Source organism: Apiospora hydei, assembly GCF_038363865.1.
Source record: "Apiospora hydei strain CBS 114990 chromosome Unknown utg000004l_segment0_segment0, whole genome shotgun sequence".
NCBI classification, from domain to species: Eukaryota; Fungi; Ascomycota; class Sordariomycetes; order Amphisphaeriales; family Apiosporaceae; genus Apiospora; species Apiospora hydei.
Window position 1 is genome coordinate 6,036,021 of NW_027117363.1, and position 16,957 is coordinate 6,052,977.

Here is a 16,957-nt window from a genome sequence, read left to right on the forward strand (position 1 = left end):
AGGTAGCAGAGCAGTAGTGCACTCGGGACGGGTTGGCCTTGTCTGGTGTGTGTTCGGAAACGTCAGGTCCTTTCTCCACGGAAGTCGGCAATGTCCAGATGTCTGTCTGCCTGGCCTGCCACGGTCAAGAATGGGACATCGATGCATCAATGCCCTCTTTGAACGTCGAGTGTGAGTGAGTGAGGTGAAGGAATCCAACCCCCCAAAAATGCAGCATTCGTCTTGATACCTACCTACATAACTTAGCTACATGCATCCATATGACAGACGAAAACGACGGCCAGGAGTTCTTGTTTCTCAACCCTGTCAAGCCACATGTGCTTCTGGGTTCGGTCTAGGGCTCCACTGTTATCTCTGACCTTCCCCAGACGATTTTCCTAGATTTGTGCCCCTGATCAACGCTGTCTTCGGCAGCCGACAGTGGCAGAGCCGACGAATCCTGGCTTCAATACTACCCGACTTACAGGCTTGCGCGACGGTGCACGCGGCACAGTCTGTACAGTACAACACCCTGGATTGTCTTACTGTACCTACCTCTCATGTAGTGGATGTTTCCAAGAGACATGGACATGAAGATGGAAACAGAAGAACAATGATGAAGTAATACCTCACATAGCATGTGGCTTTGGGGGTTACGTTTGCAATGTGGAAATGGGGACAGTCTCTCTCGCTGCGCCTTCCCTCCTCCCATTCCAACTAATAACCGAAATCAGATGAGATGGCTGAAGTGGTCTGGTGTCAAAAGATTACTACATTATGTAGTTAACAGAGCCACGTGAGGTGGGAAGGATGTAGTGAGACCGGCAGCCCTCGAGCGCGAGAGAGGGGAAAGAAAGAAGGAAGGAAGGAAAGAGAGAAAGAGACGGGGATGGCGCCGCAGTTATCAACGTTGCTGTGACGAGGCCCGGAAAGCCGTGGCACCCACAGATTTGCTTGTCTTAGCTTTTTGCACTTGGGGCATGTGCGGGCAGGCATGTAAGAGTATATCGATAGGCGAGGCACCATGCAGGGGCAGAAAACCATTCTCATTCGTGTACACAGCACCTACATTTCTACAGGTAGGTAATCAACATGTACTTCCAATCTTTCCCTACTGACATCCATAGCTAGGTATGTCTATATATACATGATTGCCGAGTCCACCAACTCTACCACTTCCACTGAAACGGTCGACATGGCAAGAGGAACTTGAGAAAGCAAATGAGAGCAGAGTTTTGGACCTGCATACACGAGAGATACTACGAGGGCCTCTGAAACTCTATGACATTCACATCTGGGAGGATTTACCGAAATGAGAATTTGCTTGGCATTCGCAAAGTCGGCAGGATTCCTGGTATGTGTAAGTACCTGAGATGTATGTAATTGCAATGCATTGATATATTTGCTGTTTCTTTGTTTCGACGTAGGGCAGGGCGTCTACACGAAATGCACCCAAAAGAGGGGTGCCATAGAGAAGCAATCAACGCTTCTTATTAGCAAACAGACACGACGGAAGCATAAGAAAATACGAAAGGTGAAGAAGAAAGGACGCAACCTTGAACCGACATAGCCATACAGTGCGGTAACATGACAGAGACTACCTACCGTCGTACCCAGCTTGCATTTGACCAATGCAATGAACACATCGGCAGTCCTTGGAACGAATTGATGGCTACCTAGCAAGTATGTACGTACATAACGATGCCGGTAACATGGGACATCCAATTCACCCAGTGAGTGTGTGTGTGTGTGAGTGTGTGTGTGTGTCAGTGAACCAAGTCTAATCCAAGGTCTAGGTGCATACCGCCCGTACATTAGTTAGGTAGCAATGGGAAGGTGGCTAGCCTGAGCCTGGATCGAGGCGCCTGGGCTTCTGGGGCTTCTGGGGCTTCCCTCTGGCCTCCTCTGGCCCCTCTGGCCTTGGTCCCAAGATTGATTACACTGATGGGTGGACGGACGGCACCCTCACCTCTTGATCCATCAAATCATTGTGCATTCAACCCCCCCGCCGCCCTCTTATTTTCTTGACTCCAGACTCTTGCTCGCACTCTCTCAAGCAAGGCAAAGGCCCAGCCCTGTGCCTAACCTGCGTCGTAATCCCCCCCCATTGCTTGTTCGTCAAGGAGGTATGTACATCACACTACCTCATTCATTGCATCCTGTTCTGAGCCTGAACCTGAACCTGAACCCGAACCTGGACCTATGCCCTGGGCCTGAGCTGCGGCCAGTGGGAGTGAGAATAGAGAGAAGAAAGAGAGAGAGAGAGCGCTCGCCTGCTGCCTGCCTGTCTTGCCTGTCTCTTGTCTTGAAGCTCTTGAAGCAATCGCCCTTCCCACTGTCACTGCCACTGCCACTCCAGCCCGTCGCACCTCGTTTCCACACAGCACCCTACCTACTTCTACCCTCCATACCTATGTACTACACAACACGTTCAACAGCATAGAAAGAACTTGTTGCTATCGCGTCACCTCTCCAATCCATTCAATCCAAAAATAGCGACACGGCTTCCATCATCCTCGACTATCCGTCTCACTCGTTCCCTTCACCTGACGAACTGCACTCACTCACGCACGTACCTGAACATACAGAAGCACACACCCCATCTGATCGTCACCGAGGGGCTCTCTATCCCAACCCTGCTGCCGAATCCTCACGTTCCGAATGAATAACCGGTGCTTGTCGCAAACCAATAGCAAAGACAGTAGCTTCGCCAACAGCACCGCCAACTCAGACCGGTCGCATTGCGCCTCGTCGCATTGCAGTCTCACCAACCCACGCCCATTCCGGCTACCAACTTCTCTCGGGCGACCACGGCGGCAGCGACTACTCGACTACCCGACCACGTCATTCAGCCCACACTTGCAGACCGCCCTTGGGCTCCCAGCATACAAATCGCAAATACCTGGTATCATTTGCTTGTTGCAACTCGGCGATCCCAACGCCTGTTTTCATCTCGTCTGCATCGCGCTTACTTGCGCGTCACTGTCGACGAAATGACGTCTGCAGCAGCGACCCCGTCTAAACCACTGCCCCAACAGCACCAGCAACAGGCCCAGCCAGCCGTTTCTACAAACGCTGCGTCGCCGCCTAGCAAGCGGGATTTGAAGTCTTGGTGGAAAAGGTTCCAGCTTCAGTCGAGGCACCAAGAGAATCAAGGTAAGGCAGAAATGAATGCTCTTCTTCGCACCCGCTCCGTACCACTGGGCATCAGTCGATTTGATGCAACTCTTGCTGGGCTGGGCTGGTTTTGAGTCCTGGGCATTGCTCTATTCCTCCAACCTCGCGTATGTACGCTTGCCTGCTTGCTCAGTGAAGCATCGCGGTGCAGGCAGGCAGGCAGGCAAGCAAGCAAACTTCCGGGTCGTCGCTCGATCGCATCGGACCCCCAATCGGACAACTGGCCGCCCATGCTTAATGGGCACAATGACGCTGGGCTCCCGTGCTAACTATTCCTTCTCTACAGAGGCCCGACAGCAAGGCATATTCGGTGTACCCTTGCGACAAAGCATCACTTACGCCAACGTGGCTATATCACTTGTGGATGACAATGGCCAGAGCTATATCTATGGCTATGTGCCCATAGTTGTGGCCAAATGTGGTGTGTTCCTGAAAGAGAAAGGTAAGCTACCAAGCAACTTTGGATCATCACATGGCAATCACAGACTAACAATCGATGCGCAATAGCCACCGGTATTGAGGGCATCTTCCGGCTCAGCGGGTCGGAGAAACGCATCAAGGAGCTCAAAGTAGCATTCGACTCACCCGACCGATATGGCAAAGGCCTGGTATGGGATGGATACACGGTGCATGACGCCGCCAACGTTCTTCGTCGCTACCTGAACGATCTACCTGAGCCTGTCGTGCCGCTCGATCTCTATGAGAAGTTCCGTGATCCCTTGCGCGGACATACCAAGCAGGCTGTGGGCGATATTGAAGGCAGCCAATTGGTTGACAACTTCGATGAAGGAGAAGCCATCAAGCAGTACCAGGACCTCATCAAGGCGTTGCCCCCTCTCAACCGACAGTTGCTCTTATACATCCTCGATCTGTTAGCCGTTTTCGCCGCTAAGGCCGACGAGAATCGCATGACTGCTCAGAACCTGGCAGCTATCTTTCAGCCTGGCATGCTGTCCCACCCAAACCATGCAATGGCCCCCGAGGAGTACCGCCTCAACCAATGTGTCATCATCTTCCTTATTGAGAACCAGGACCATTTCTTAATTGGCATGCCCGGGACTGCCGCGGACGAGAAAACGAAGCAAGTGATTGAGAAATACATACCGGCCCCTCCCGTTGTTGTTTCTCCCTCGACACCTGCCCCCAAGAGATCCGCCTCTGGAGTTTATAGATCTTCCTCTAATGCTAGTGCGGCAGCTGATAGTGTCAGCCGAGACGGTAAAATCCGCCGAAATCGCTCGACGTCGTCCAGGCACTCTCGTCATTCCAATGGCGCATCCACGCCTGGGAGCCCTGGCTTGGCTACGACTCCTGGTGGGAGTCTCGGGAGAAGCAATACCGTCCCCTCCAAGAAGTCACCCCACATATCGTCTGCCCGTTTCCAGCGTCAAGAATCGCCTTCGGTTGCCGTCGCCCCGGCGTCTCCCACTCCCGCTGGTTTAAGCGCCGGTCACCCACCGACCGTGAAGGAAGAAGCCGTCAACACACCAGAAAAGTCACGGACGACAGCCGGCCCGACACTATTGCCCGCTGCCAACATTGCTGGGCGAAGTCAGGACAGGTTACTGGAGCCGCCAATGGAGACTCCAAGCCGTGAGAAGAACCACCCGACCCTGTTTCAGCGCTCGCCCGCAGCGGACCCAGAGAAGCGACAGCCGAACAAGCTCCGGAAAAAGCGATTGCCAAGTAGTGCTAACCCTAGTGCGCAAAGCTCTACTGCGTCGTTGCCTCATTCCGGCGCCGTATCGCCTGCTAACGAAACCGCGAACCCTATGGAACAGCCCAACCCCATGGAGAAAGGTGCTCGCCCAGAATCTAGTCCTACTGAGAACGGCGCCTCCACCGAGACCCCGTCAGAGCCTACGCCGAGAGCCTCTCAAGTGCCCGCGACCGGTGTACTGGACACGGCACCCGTCCAACAGGAAGCAGTCAAGACGTTGAAGCCGAAGAGCTCACCTCCAGGCTCGTTGCACTCGTCTTATAACGAAGGCGGGTCCGACTTGGACCATGCTTATGACAGCCTGCCTGCGCCGACGGCCGAACAAGCCGAACAAGAGAGAAAGCGTCGATGGCGCTTTTCTAGGCGGAAAGAGGAAATAGCTGGTGCGGCAGCAGCCCAAAATCAAAACCTTGGGGTCAATAGTCACGCTGAAACAAGCACGTCCACCGTTGGAAGCGGCGGTCACGGCCATCGTCCCAGGAAAAGCTGGACTGGAGAATCATCCGACATTGCTGCTACGTTAGCAGAGAGTGAAGCCGGAAGCCGCGATGCCAGGGACGAAGCACGAGGTCCGCTGGGTTGGATCAAGACCAAGTATCGCGAAGTCAAGGAGAATCATGACCAAAAGAGGACCAAGTCACCTCCTGGTGATTACAACCATGGTCCTCTCCCGATCCGAGGCAAGAGCGTTGAGATGAGAGAGGAGGAGGAAAGGCGTGGCACGAGTGCTGTGGAAGAGGCGATGCAGAAGGCTGTTCAACCACATAACGTACCCCTCCCTACATCTCCGCCGCCCGTGCCCACAACGCACGAAGAAAGAGCCAGGGCATCGTAGGAAGATGCTGCTCCTGGGCGATTTTGGCTTCGGCTCCTGCATTTATGGTGAGGCAAGAGGCATTGCGGCTTAGGCCACTGGTTCTTGGGTCAGATGGGTCATGTTTGTTCTGATTCAGCGAGTAGTACGGAGTGGGTTTTTCGCTCGGGCGGGAGTTCTTTGGGTGGATGATTCGAGCGGGTTTCAAGAGTTTCTCTTAACACATTTGGTTTTTCTTGGGCCCTCCTCGTTGGTTGTCATTCGGTCGGTCGGATTTGCTGTCTTCTTCAAGACACAGGAGTTGCAGAGTTGAACAAAAAGTTGGGATGGAATGAATGGCTGCCCAATTTCCCTCTTATGGATACCCCCGGGCCCTTTAGGACACGAAGTGATGTTGACGCGCATAATTGAGTAAAAGAGGAGAGATATTTTCACTTTATACCAAAACAAAAAAAAGCCCAGTCTAATAAATGTCAAGAGAGCCGCCATCACCCCATTCTGCCATTTCTACTACCATGTCGGTTTGATGGGTAAGGGTAGTCTAATGTTATTTGTAGAAAGGTTTTGTCTATAGATCAAGCACCTCGGCTTCATGAGGTCTAGTGTCACGAATATACGGTTATAATTCCTATAATCCAGTGCCGATAGTCCACCTCTCGGCAGTTTTGAATATGCGACATATGAGTGCAATAACTCGTTCTGATAGGTATCGTGGGTTGAAACTACTGCAAACTTGGATCTGTTGCAAACTATATGCATGTACTTACATGGAGGATGGAGGGTGGAGGGCTGGGACCTGCCTGGTCATACGCCGTTTGATCACTAGGACCAGTGAATCTGACGTCGGCTTCTTAACCTCTTGCTTCTTCTCGGGTGTGACTTCTGATATGAGGGACATTCGAGTGACGGCTTCGTTGATTGATGTTACGGCGGAATGGGCGGTACTCTCAAGGGGTGGATAAATAGGTAGGTAGAAGAAGTCCCTTTGGGACACCTAAGGGGGAGGCCAGCTAGAAGGACAAGGTTAGTTGACTGTACCCAAAGTTAGCTTTGGATTTCTTGGTGATGGTCGTAAAGGTCGAAGGTAATCTTTTTGGAGGATCGAGAAGATTGTCTGATCTTCAAAACCCGTGGTAAAAGTCAGGCATCCACTGGATGCAGTTGCGGCGCAAGCGATGATGTCGAAGCGACGACCACTGTGAAGTGTGAGTCGCTTCTTTGTGCATTACTGTACTGGACGTTTCGTGTGCCAGATGTAGTCAAACCATTGGGACAATTCCCAAATACCCGTCGTGTGTATCCCGTATAAGCAAAAAGAAAGAGAAAAAAAGCCCTCCCAGATGTGTTTCTTCCCGCTGTACGCTTGGATGAACATGCTGGTATATCCTGCTCTTGCGTATGTATACCTATCCTTGAATCCCGAACCTTTTCGTCTGGCGCCCCCATAAGTCATGTATAAAAAGCAAAGCTGTGTTGTAAAACTGATGCAGAAAAAGAAAAATCAGATTCCGTTGCTCGCACACTGGAAAACACTCCCGACAGTGCCTGCCTCGAACTCCTCAATGATGCCTTCAACACTGGCGTAAGTTCCGGCTGTAAGGAAGAAGAGACCGGTAAGAATGATGATCTGGGGCACGTCAGTGGCTGTCTTGCAGATCGGAGAAGAGATAGGAGGAAACAGGCGCCGGGGGTAGCAAAAAAGGATTTCCTGTCAGATTGCGCCTTGACGTCTGGCAGTGTACTCACGATGTTGAGGATCCCTTCCAACCAGCCACGGATCGATCTGTCCTTGAACAGAGCTACAGAGCCATCTGCTTTCCGCATGCGGAAGTACGCAACGCCCCAGAAGATGAACCCGAAGAACGAATCGAAGAGCGAGGACATGAGTGATAGCAGTGACGAGAAGAAGGGGATCACATTTGCAATAATGAACGCAAGGATCCAGGTGGCCACTTGCTTTGAAGTCAGCAAAGGGCCCAAGGGTAATTGCAGTACAGGAAGCACTTACGAAGAATGCCTGACCAAGAAGCCCAGCCGATAAGGGTGTGGTCGTTCTTATGGCGCGATCCCTGGAATAGACGGAAGAAGATGAAACGGGCCGAGACCGAGGCGTATAGTACGCCGAGGAAGATCAGGGTTGGGATCATGAACGAGAAGGACACCTTCTTGTACAGATCTTCCAAGGATCCGAATGCTGGAGACGTCATGTACTGGTTGCCAACATATGCATAAGTGACGCCGCCCACGATGCTGAAGACGAGGATTTCTGCAATGGTGCACGCCCAGAGAGCTTTGGGGAAATCCCTGGGCTCTTTCATCTCGGCTATGAAACTGGGCAGCGTGATCTGGCCGATGAAGGTATAGCTGATATTCAGGAACGCGTTGAGCCCCGAAACAAAAGTTGTCCCTGCGACGGGGATCGCGGTGACAATCGGACTGCCAAAAGGCAGAGCGGCTCCAGAGGGACTCGTCCCCGGGGCCTCGTGGTAATTGGCTGGGTTCGCCTGGATCGCGGCGAATACAGTGGCGAGGATGACGGAGACGAAAGTAAAGAAAGCAGAAGCTGTGCCGAGCTTTGAGAGCATCTCAAATGTTCGCGGAAGCGAGCATATCCAAGAGATGAGGGCGACAATGATACCAAACGCAACAGTCTGGCAATGGACGCTGGAGGAGTCCGGGCCGACCATGGTGTTCAAATACTTGGCTCCGATGAGAATGTGCAGCCCCTTTTGTCCTGTCAGTGACACGTGCTTCCCATATAGACAGGATCGGATGGCAACGTACCTGGATGAAGGTGTTGTTCAGGATGAACATGATGGCAGTGGCCCACCATGCCCACTTCTTGCCCCAGAACAGCATTTGTCCGATGTCACAAACATCGCGCACTTCCGGATGCCTCAAGCAGAACTCCCACAAGACAAGCGAACTATGTCGGTCAGTCTCCGTCTCCGTCTCCATCTCCGTCGGGCATGCTTCAGTCTGGAGGGACACTTACGTATAGAGAACGATCAATGCCTGGACGGCGGTCAAGATGAGACTAATGCCGTTGTTAGTCCTGATCAGGCAATCTGCCAAGAGATGGCCAAAGGCCAAGAAAGCTTGCTTACCCAGGAACGAGGCCGAGGATACTGTACGACCACGGAAAACTCATAATGGCCTAATCATCAGGGTCAGCCATTTTGCACTCGGTTCGTGCTTCGGTCGCAGGAAGCAGCAATGGACTGACGATTCTCGTGACGAACCACCATGCGCTTCGCAGATGGGGATTGTGGCAATGGGGATCAAGGCTACTCACCAGGCAAATGTACTCGGAGAATAGCAATGCGGCAGTCTACGTTCCATCCACAACCATGTTAGCGTTGTGCCATGCCTTGGCTGCCGTCTCGGCATCGACGGCCACAAAGCTTCAATCGGACGAACCTTTTGCCAGCTGCAGGTACGGTATTGGATGGCCGAGTTCTCTTCGCTTGCGATCTGCTTCATCAGGATGTCTTTGCTGTCGATGTCGCTATCGGAGGTGTTCATGTTCGCATTGAGAGGCGCCACCACGGGCGCAATCCGAGGCCCGATCTTGACGTTGGGGCCGCCGAACCAGGCAGACCATCCCGTGGGCTTCGTATCCCGGATCGCGGCCTCGGCATCGTAGTCGTCGACTCTGCGCTCGTCCACTGCCTCCTTGGACGGCAAGCCGGAAGCGGAATCGGTCATCATGGCGAATTGGGTTTCAGAGGCGTCGTGGGAGGACTAGAGATGCAAAGGGGATGCAGGGATGCACGAGTTAAAGCCGAGCGAGTCGGCGGGCGAGCAAAGCCAGCGTGTAGCCGAATATCGAGCTACAACCAGATCACGCAAGCTTGCACATTCGGGTGACGAAAAATTGGTCAAGCGTCCGGCGAAGAGGTGAGCAAGGTAGAGTATGTTAGAGAAGAGGTGCGCCACGGGATTGGCGACGCGAATTCTGGGAGAATGGGAGTTTTAGGAGGACCTGGGTTTTCCTTCGATCTATCTGTCTACCTATCTATCTCATGTTAACACAAGCCAATGAGTACCTGCGATTCGACTTGGCGGGCAGGGAATAAAGTACAGACTACCACCCTCTGCGTGCGTAGATGGAAGGAAATCCTTTCTCGTGCAAGGTTTAAGGTGACAGAGAATCCAGAGGTAGGACGAGATGACGTGCTAGAGGTACCGCCTTGGGCTTACCTTGGTGGAGGCAGAGGCATGGTCCAATCATGGCAACGGCGTCGCCCCCGCTCCCCCCCAGCCCCCCCCTTCGAGTCTTGGACGGCTTGAGCAGCTTGGACGGCTTGGAGCAGCGCAGCCGTTGGTCCAAAGGCCGAGTGGCGCCCGCATTCTCCCGCAAAACGCAGCTGAGAGCACTGGTGTTACAGTAGATTCAGTAGAAATCCGTGCATCATGTGTGGAGGGTGGGCTAAAGCTACCAGGTAGGTACCGGGGGATGGCAGCAGTAGCATCGGTGCATCCCTGGTTAGTTGATGGCTATGCGGCTTTGGGAAGTGCTGTGTACAGGGAAAACTGAGAAGTGCTGCCCCACCGTCCGAAAAAGATGCAGCCTGCTGGATTTCTGCAAATGTCTTGATGCACTGCCAAAAGTGCGCCTTGCGTTACGTAGAGTTGGCGGGAGACCAAAGACTGAATGACGGGACGACCAGGCGGCCGAAGCTTCTCCCTCTCATTCCTTTGTCACTTCCATCCATCAATGATTGCTCTTGCTCATTGAAGGATCAGCAGCAATAGGGTGTGAGGCTAAAGCTGGAGGCCTTGGCAGAAGTGCAAGGTCTGGTATTGGTTGGTTCCATTCAACTGGTATTGTTATTAACCCGTCTCCCGAATCCTACAGCCTAGAAAACCACATGCAGGCCTTGCTTGTTCTTGATCTGCCACTACGTCATCACTCATACCGTCGGTCAATTGATGGATAAGACGACATGTTTCCCCTGCCGAGAATGCGCGCCTACCGTACAACCTCCTAGCACTAGCATATGGGGACGATCTAAGAAAAGCGCACTACGGCTTACTACCAGAAGGCTAGCAGACAACAACCGGATCCAATGCCCACCATAATCGGCCGTTCGCCGGCTCGAGAGCCTCGGGGCGCAGATTGCGTGATCCGTTCTGAGAGGACTAAGAGCCTCGGGTTGGTGTCCTTGCATATATTAGATGGGGAACACGGCGACCGAGGCTCGATTGTTCCAATGCTCGTCAGATCCAAGGTCGGCCCGCAGTGGTGGTGAGCTGCCTCCGACACACCATGCGATCCTACCAGCCATGCCTAAATCCATTTTGGATGATTCCCGCAACCTTTCATCACTCATTGCATTGCCGAGCCCTGATACGCGGGCAGGACCTCCCGAGTCATATCTCGTGAGAATGACGTGTCATGACTTGCTATGGTTATCGCGTATAAGTAATACCACGGATACATTTCTTCGTGCCCGTGAATTATATTGCAGCTCCTCGGGATGGTGTTCTGTTGTTGTTGGTTTCTCTCACAACTTTCTAAGCGTGTCAGGTAGATATGTACTACATGAAGAGGTATGCAACTTGCGGCAGAGTACTAACTGTCTTACGAATGTCCTCAAGTTACTTCCTCGCGAGTCGCCAGTGTTGTCTCTTTGACCGCCCGCAATGACCTGTAATATAGAGACCCCCAGTAGGGTAGGTAGGTGCCTGTTATCGTTATCAAAAAGCTGAGCATATTCTAGCCGAGTGTTGTACGCCACAGAAGAACCAGCGTAAACTCTCACCATCCGCTTATCCGGACATCTGAGATAGCATCAACGAGAAGACAAAATTGCCAGTAATGAGTGGTTCCATAGATCGCATACTACCTGGCTTAGAACTACATGTTAAGCAAAAGAGAGCTGGGCTCGGATTTGAGGCCGGCAACGGAGCTGCTACCCACGAGCGGTTTATCGATCGGACGGGAGTAAATTCATCGTGCCATGAAATTTCCCTATGCAATCCAGCTAGAGAAGCCTTTGCTTTTTTTTTTTTTGGCCTTCTCCTATCTCTTTCTTTTTGTGATGTTAGTATTTAACCGCAAGCCGTGGCCAGGCTTTGCCTCGGGCCAATTGCTTGGGAAGCCGGCTGTTGTCACGGGGAGTCAAGTCAGCGGACGACATGGTTGCGTGGGGAGGAAGGGCTGCTAGCGAGCCCAGATGAACTAAACCCCACACATCACATCAATTACCCCATTACCCCATCGCCTTCTGTGGCCCACAGCTGCGGGATCGGCTTTCTGCTTACGGCTGGCTGGCTGACTCTTCCTTGTTCCTGGTGCGGGGAGAAGACAGGCAGTACCTGGATTGAATTTGAAGAAGATGTTTGCATTTGTCTCGATGGCGCGCCCTCTCGGTTCGTTTCAGCTGTGCAGTCATGACTGCGGTCTACTGTGAAGGCCAGGTCAGACTCTCGCACCGATGTGTTTGCGAGACAGCTTGGGAGTCCAAGGGTGCTAGCGTTGAGATGGGGGAGGCGTGGCCGCCAGCAAACGCTATCTACGTGTAGATGTATCTGTATCGGTATCTGTATCCAGCAAGTCATTGGCCGCTCCGATCCGGGCCAGCCGCCGAGACCTAGCGCGCATCACCAGAGCGATTCTTATAAAGCCCTCTTCCGAGCACTCTCCCATCTGATGGTGAAGATAGCCGAAACTGTTGCTTACTGACACCTCCGGCTGCTGCTGTTTGCTGCTTGCTACTTCGCAAGGTACTTGGCCTTGCTGTTGCAGATACACCCCCCTGTTCTGACTCAGTCACTACATCTCAACAATGTTCGGAAAAGCTTCGTGTACGTCCCTAGCCCCCCATCCGAGAAGGCGTCGGCGGCGTCCCCGGCTATGCTGTGAAGACTCACCTTGGAGGATGTAGCCAGCGCAGTGGACGAGAAAGCCGAGCAGTCCATCGCCGTGCCCGCTCACAATACTTATCACCCCGGCAGCGATGACGCTCTTCCCTATGGCGACGATACGAACGTGGTGTGCCCTCCGCACACCACGCAAAGGAAGATTGTGACTCGCATCGACTTTCACCTCATGCCCTTTTTGATCATTCTCTACCTTTTGGCATTCCTGGATCGTGTCAACATTGCCAATGCCCGCTCCTTCCATCTGAGCGAAGACCTTGGCCTCTCGACGGTTCAGTATAGCACAGCGTCAGTAGCCGACCGGCACATGGGGATTTTTTCCTTCTGGGTCGACACTTTCTGACACTCGGGCAGCTTAACAATGTTCTTTGTGCCGTACGTCTTCTTCGAGATACCCAGCAATATCCTGCTGAAGAAGTTCACGCCCAGGATTTGATAAGTCGCCCGCCCCGAGCCGCGAAATTCCTGGCTAACCCAATGTACGTTGTCAGGTTGTGTCATAGGGTTTGGGTGCATGTCGATTTTCCAGGGTCTGGTACAGAATTATGCCGGTTTACTAGCGACGAGGTATGTGCAAGGCCCTCTCGATTACCATCCAAAACGAGACTAATCGTTGTCAGGTTTTTCTTGGTCTTTTTGAGACGGGAATGTTCCCTGGGTGCTTCTACCTCCTGAGTGAGTCGTTCTATGCTCGCCTGTTACGCAAGAGGCCCGTTCGATTTGGTCAAGTGCAATGCTAAAACTGGCAACCAGGCATGTGGTACCGACGTGACGAGGCGCAGAAAAGATACAGCTTGTTCTTCTCGTCCACCAGTCTGGCGGGAGCCTTCGGCGGTCTGCTGGCATCTGCCATCGGTAAAAGTCAGTAGCACCTCTGGCGTGTGCTGTTTCAGGGGCAGCCCTCACTGACTTTGTTGAGTGCAGTGGACGGCATCCGCAGCTACCATGGTTGGCGCTGGATCTTTATCCTCGAGGGCACCCTCACTGCCGTCATCGGGCTGATCTTCTTGTTCACGTTCCCGTCCTTGTGGGTTGTTCCCGTCACTTCGTCTGTCTCATCGGTCCCAACGCTGACATGTTTCCAAGCCCCGAGCAAGCCATGTGGCTTAAAGAAGAGGAACGCGAATACGTCAAGGCTCGCTTGCGGGCCGACCAAGGACATAATGCCGTGGAGAGAAAGATCAGCTTGCGTGATGTCGGAACTGTTCTGAAGGACTACCGAGTTATACTTGGCGGTCTCATGTATTTTGGGTTAATCGTCCCGGTATGTTTATGTCTGTATGGTCATGTTACGTTGGATAACCAGCTGACTCCTCGTGCAAGGCATACGGCTATGCCTTTTTCGCACCCACGATTATTGCTACGTAGGTAACCCCGAGAACCGGCGTCTGAGACTGATGTCTGTCCTGTACCCGCTGACCCCTTGCAGTTACAAATATAACGCCATCCAAACACAACTACGATCAGTACCGCCGTGGGCCGCCTCCTTCGTCTTCTCCTTGGTGATTGCCGCAATTTCAGACCGTTTCAAGCACCGCTATCTCTTCACTTTGATACCGATGCTCATATCCTTCGCTGGCTTCGGCATTCTGCTCGATGTCCATAATAACCTAAACTTGCAATACGGTGCTTTGTTCCTGGTCGTCATGGGCATCTATGGTTCCATGCCCATCACCGTCTGCTGGTTCAACATGTGAGTAATCAGTATCCAGACCCCTTTTGATGCGGTCGTTGTTCTCTCTCTCTCTCTCTCATTTGCGGTGCAAGCGGTGTCACGATGATTACACCCTACTGATCTCCAAAATGTAGGAATTTGGCTGGCCACCACCGGCGGTCCATAGGCACCGCGTGGCAGATCGGGTTTGGCAACATTGGCGGCATCATAGCGACGTACGCATTCGATGACCCGCCATACTTCAAAAAGGGTTATTCGATTGGTGTAGCTTTCACTGCGCTGAGCGCCGCGTCTTGCGCCGCGTATCTTGCAGCCATCATGGCCGAGAACAAACGAAGAGCGAAGGCCGTTAGGAACGTCGGGCTCTCCGAGTACGAAAAGGGCGAACTCGGAGACCTGAATCCAGAATTCAGATACATGTATTAGATGCACGGGACGGACCCATGGGGCCCAGGAGGAACGAGCGTCAGGCTACTGGGTAGGCCGACTCTTTAAACAATAAGCGTTCGAAAGTCTCAACTCCTATCCAGCCGCTGTCCGACGATATCAACTTCGGGAAGGCCGAACAGCTCCATAGACTACATAGTTGGGCATTTCTCAATGCAAACAAAAACACTGTCTATCCGGCGATTTTGACCAGAGTACTACCACTGTCAAGGCTCTGACACAACGTGCTGCCTTAGTCTTTATAAATGAGAAGCAGTACCTAAGGCTCGGTGATCCGGGACCGAGGTCGGCTACCTACATAAGCGGGATCCGATAGAATCAAAGATCCGGAACCGAGGGCTCCGGCAGTGAAGCGTCAAAGACCCGATTTCCCCGCATAGCAAGCAGAGTATCGGCAAGCCATGCCCGAGGATCCCCGCAGCCATTACGATGGAGTGGTGCTGGTTATTCCCGTCAGACCAGTGTCTATCCTACGGCATTGCTAGCTGGCTCCATAGATGGAGTATATCGAATCCCACCCATCTGGATCCAAGCAGAGTGGCATCCTAGCGCATCGACTCCCGGGTAGTCCGAACAGATCGTCCAAGAGGTCCCAATATTCTCCACAAACCGAGAAACCTGAAGGCTGAAGCATCTCCGCCACGTTGTTGGCCCTCACCGACCGTCTCTCGCCCCTCTTCGGGATACCAAACCCCAGTCCGAGAACGGAGCGCCTTCATTCAGTGGTGACCTCATATATTTATTCATGTATGAGAAGAACCCATAAGGAGAAATTTCATTTTGTCCGATGTTTCTCATTCATTCCCACTGCCATAGTATTGACCCGACACAAGTCGACATAGAACAAAAGACCGCACTTGTCCCAGATCCGAAGTCATCTCGACACTCACTCATTCAAGCCCGCCCATCATAGCATGGCTGCACAGCAAAAGGGCGCCGCCAAGCTGCGGCAATACCTCGCCGACCCGGAGAAGATTGTCATCTGCCCCGGCGTTCATGATGGTATCACGGCGCGGATGGCCCTTCACGTTGGATTCGACGCCCTCTACATGGTAAGGTGGAAGCGTTCTAACTACCCACGACCTATATGACACAGAAACGCTAATGCATCCAATCACAGACCGGTGCCGGCACAGCCGTCTCGCGGTTGGGCCAGCCCGACCTGGGCCTCACGACGGTCGACGACATGGCCGCCAACGCGGGCATGATCGCGGGGCTGGACCGGAGCGTGCCCGTCCTCGCCGACGCCGACACGGGCTTCGGGGGTCCCCTGATGGTCGCGCGCACGACGGAGAAGTACATCCTGCAAGGGGTGGCCGGCTTCCACATCGAGGACCAGGTGACGACCAAGCGGTGCGGCCACCTGCTGGGCAAGGAGCTCGTCGAGGCCGAGACGTACTGGGCGCGCATCCGGGCCGCGGCGCACGCGCGCGAGCGCATGGGATCCGACATTGTCATCATCGCGCGGACGGACGCGCTGCAGTCGCTGGGGTATGATGAGGCGGTGCGCCGGCTCAAGGGCGCGGTCGAGGCCGGCGCCGACGTCGCCTTCCTCGAGGGCATGGAGAGCCGCGAGCAGATGCGCGAGGTCGTGCAGGCGCTGAGCCCGACCCCGTGCTTCCTGAACATGGTGGGCGGCGGCGTGACGCCGCTCATCAACGCGCGCGAGGCCCGGGAGCTGGGCTTCAAGATCGTCATTTGGCCCATGTGCGGCATGTCGGCCGTCTACCTGGGCATGCGCGAGTTCGCCCGCGAGCTCAAGGACACGGGCGAGATCAAGGAGCGCTACGTCACGGCCGACGACGGGACCAGGAAGGTGGACGGCAGCGTGCGGGACGTGTTCGAGCTGTGTGGCTTGAAGGAGTGCAGCGCGTTTGATCAGGAGGTCGGGGGCTCGAGTTTCCTCAAGGGTGTATAGGTCAAAGGCGGTAGGGTTTCTGCGTGTACGTACGAGCAGGGTGGAGATGAAGTTGGGGGTGTTTCCGTGATACGATATATGTAGTCAAAAAGATGATACCACAATAAAGCCACGAGTTGGAGACTGTTTGATCTTGTATTTGCATTTACTTGCCCACCGCTCCCCCCTTTGACCCTCCACCGAGACGAGTCTTCCCTTGTAGCCACACCCGTTTCCAACCCCTTTCCTTCCGGTCGCATATACTACAAAAGGCTAGGTTGTCCCTGCGCAACATCCCCCGATAGTTCCGCGTTCGCCGGGTGGTACGTCTTCTAGGTGTTAGCGATTAAATATGCAACC

At 53.5% G+C, this 16,957-nt stretch overlaps 4 protein-coding genes across 4 annotated transcripts; 3 read left to right on the forward strand and 1 right to left on the reverse strand.

Moving 5' to 3' along the window:
• Positions 1-2,972: 2,972 nt before the first annotated feature.
• Positions 2,973-5,711, forward strand: PG997_004422 (Rho-GTPase-activating protein 8; the record flags this gene model as incomplete). Its single annotated transcript, XM_066808737.1, has 3 exons — positions 2,973-3,135; positions 3,443-3,598; positions 3,664-5,711. The coding sequence occupies 3 exons, from the start codon at positions 2,973-2,975 to the stop codon at positions 5,709-5,711; spliced, it is 2,367 nt and encodes a 788-aa protein (XP_066672355.1).
• A 1,480-nt stretch (positions 5,712-7,191) lies between these two features.
• On the reverse strand, positions 7,192-9,401 carry PG997_004423 (Transmembrane amino acid transporter; the record flags this gene model as incomplete). Its single annotated transcript, XM_066808738.1, has 8 exons — positions 7,192-7,317; positions 7,437-7,642; positions 7,699-8,416; positions 8,475-8,616; positions 8,686-8,727; positions 8,798-8,847; positions 8,986-9,021; positions 9,111-9,401. The coding sequence occupies 8 exons, from the start codon at positions 9,399-9,401 to the stop codon at positions 7,192-7,194; spliced, it is 1,611 nt and encodes a 536-aa protein (XP_066672356.1).
• A 3,083-nt stretch (positions 9,402-12,484) lies between these two features.
• PG997_004424 (uncharacterized protein) lies at positions 12,485-14,679 on the forward strand (the record flags this gene model as incomplete). The annotated part of the gene is made up of 11 exons (XM_066808739.1): positions 12,485-12,503; positions 12,584-12,870; positions 12,933-13,057; positions 13,139-13,145; positions 13,199-13,253; positions 13,332-13,439; positions 13,503-13,605; positions 13,665-13,842; positions 13,902-13,942; positions 14,008-14,271; positions 14,388-14,679. The coding sequence occupies 11 exons, from the start codon at positions 12,485-12,487 to the stop codon at positions 14,677-14,679; spliced, it is 1,479 nt and encodes a 492-aa protein (XP_066672357.1).
• A 935-nt stretch (positions 14,680-15,614) lies between these two features.
• On the forward strand, positions 15,615-16,618 carry PG997_004425 (uncharacterized protein; the record flags this gene model as incomplete). Its single annotated transcript, XM_066808740.1, has 2 exons — positions 15,615-15,752; positions 15,821-16,618. The coding sequence occupies 2 exons, from the start codon at positions 15,615-15,617 to the stop codon at positions 16,616-16,618; spliced, it is 936 nt and encodes a 311-aa protein (XP_066672358.1).
• Between the last annotated feature and the right edge of the window lie 339 nt (positions 16,619-16,957).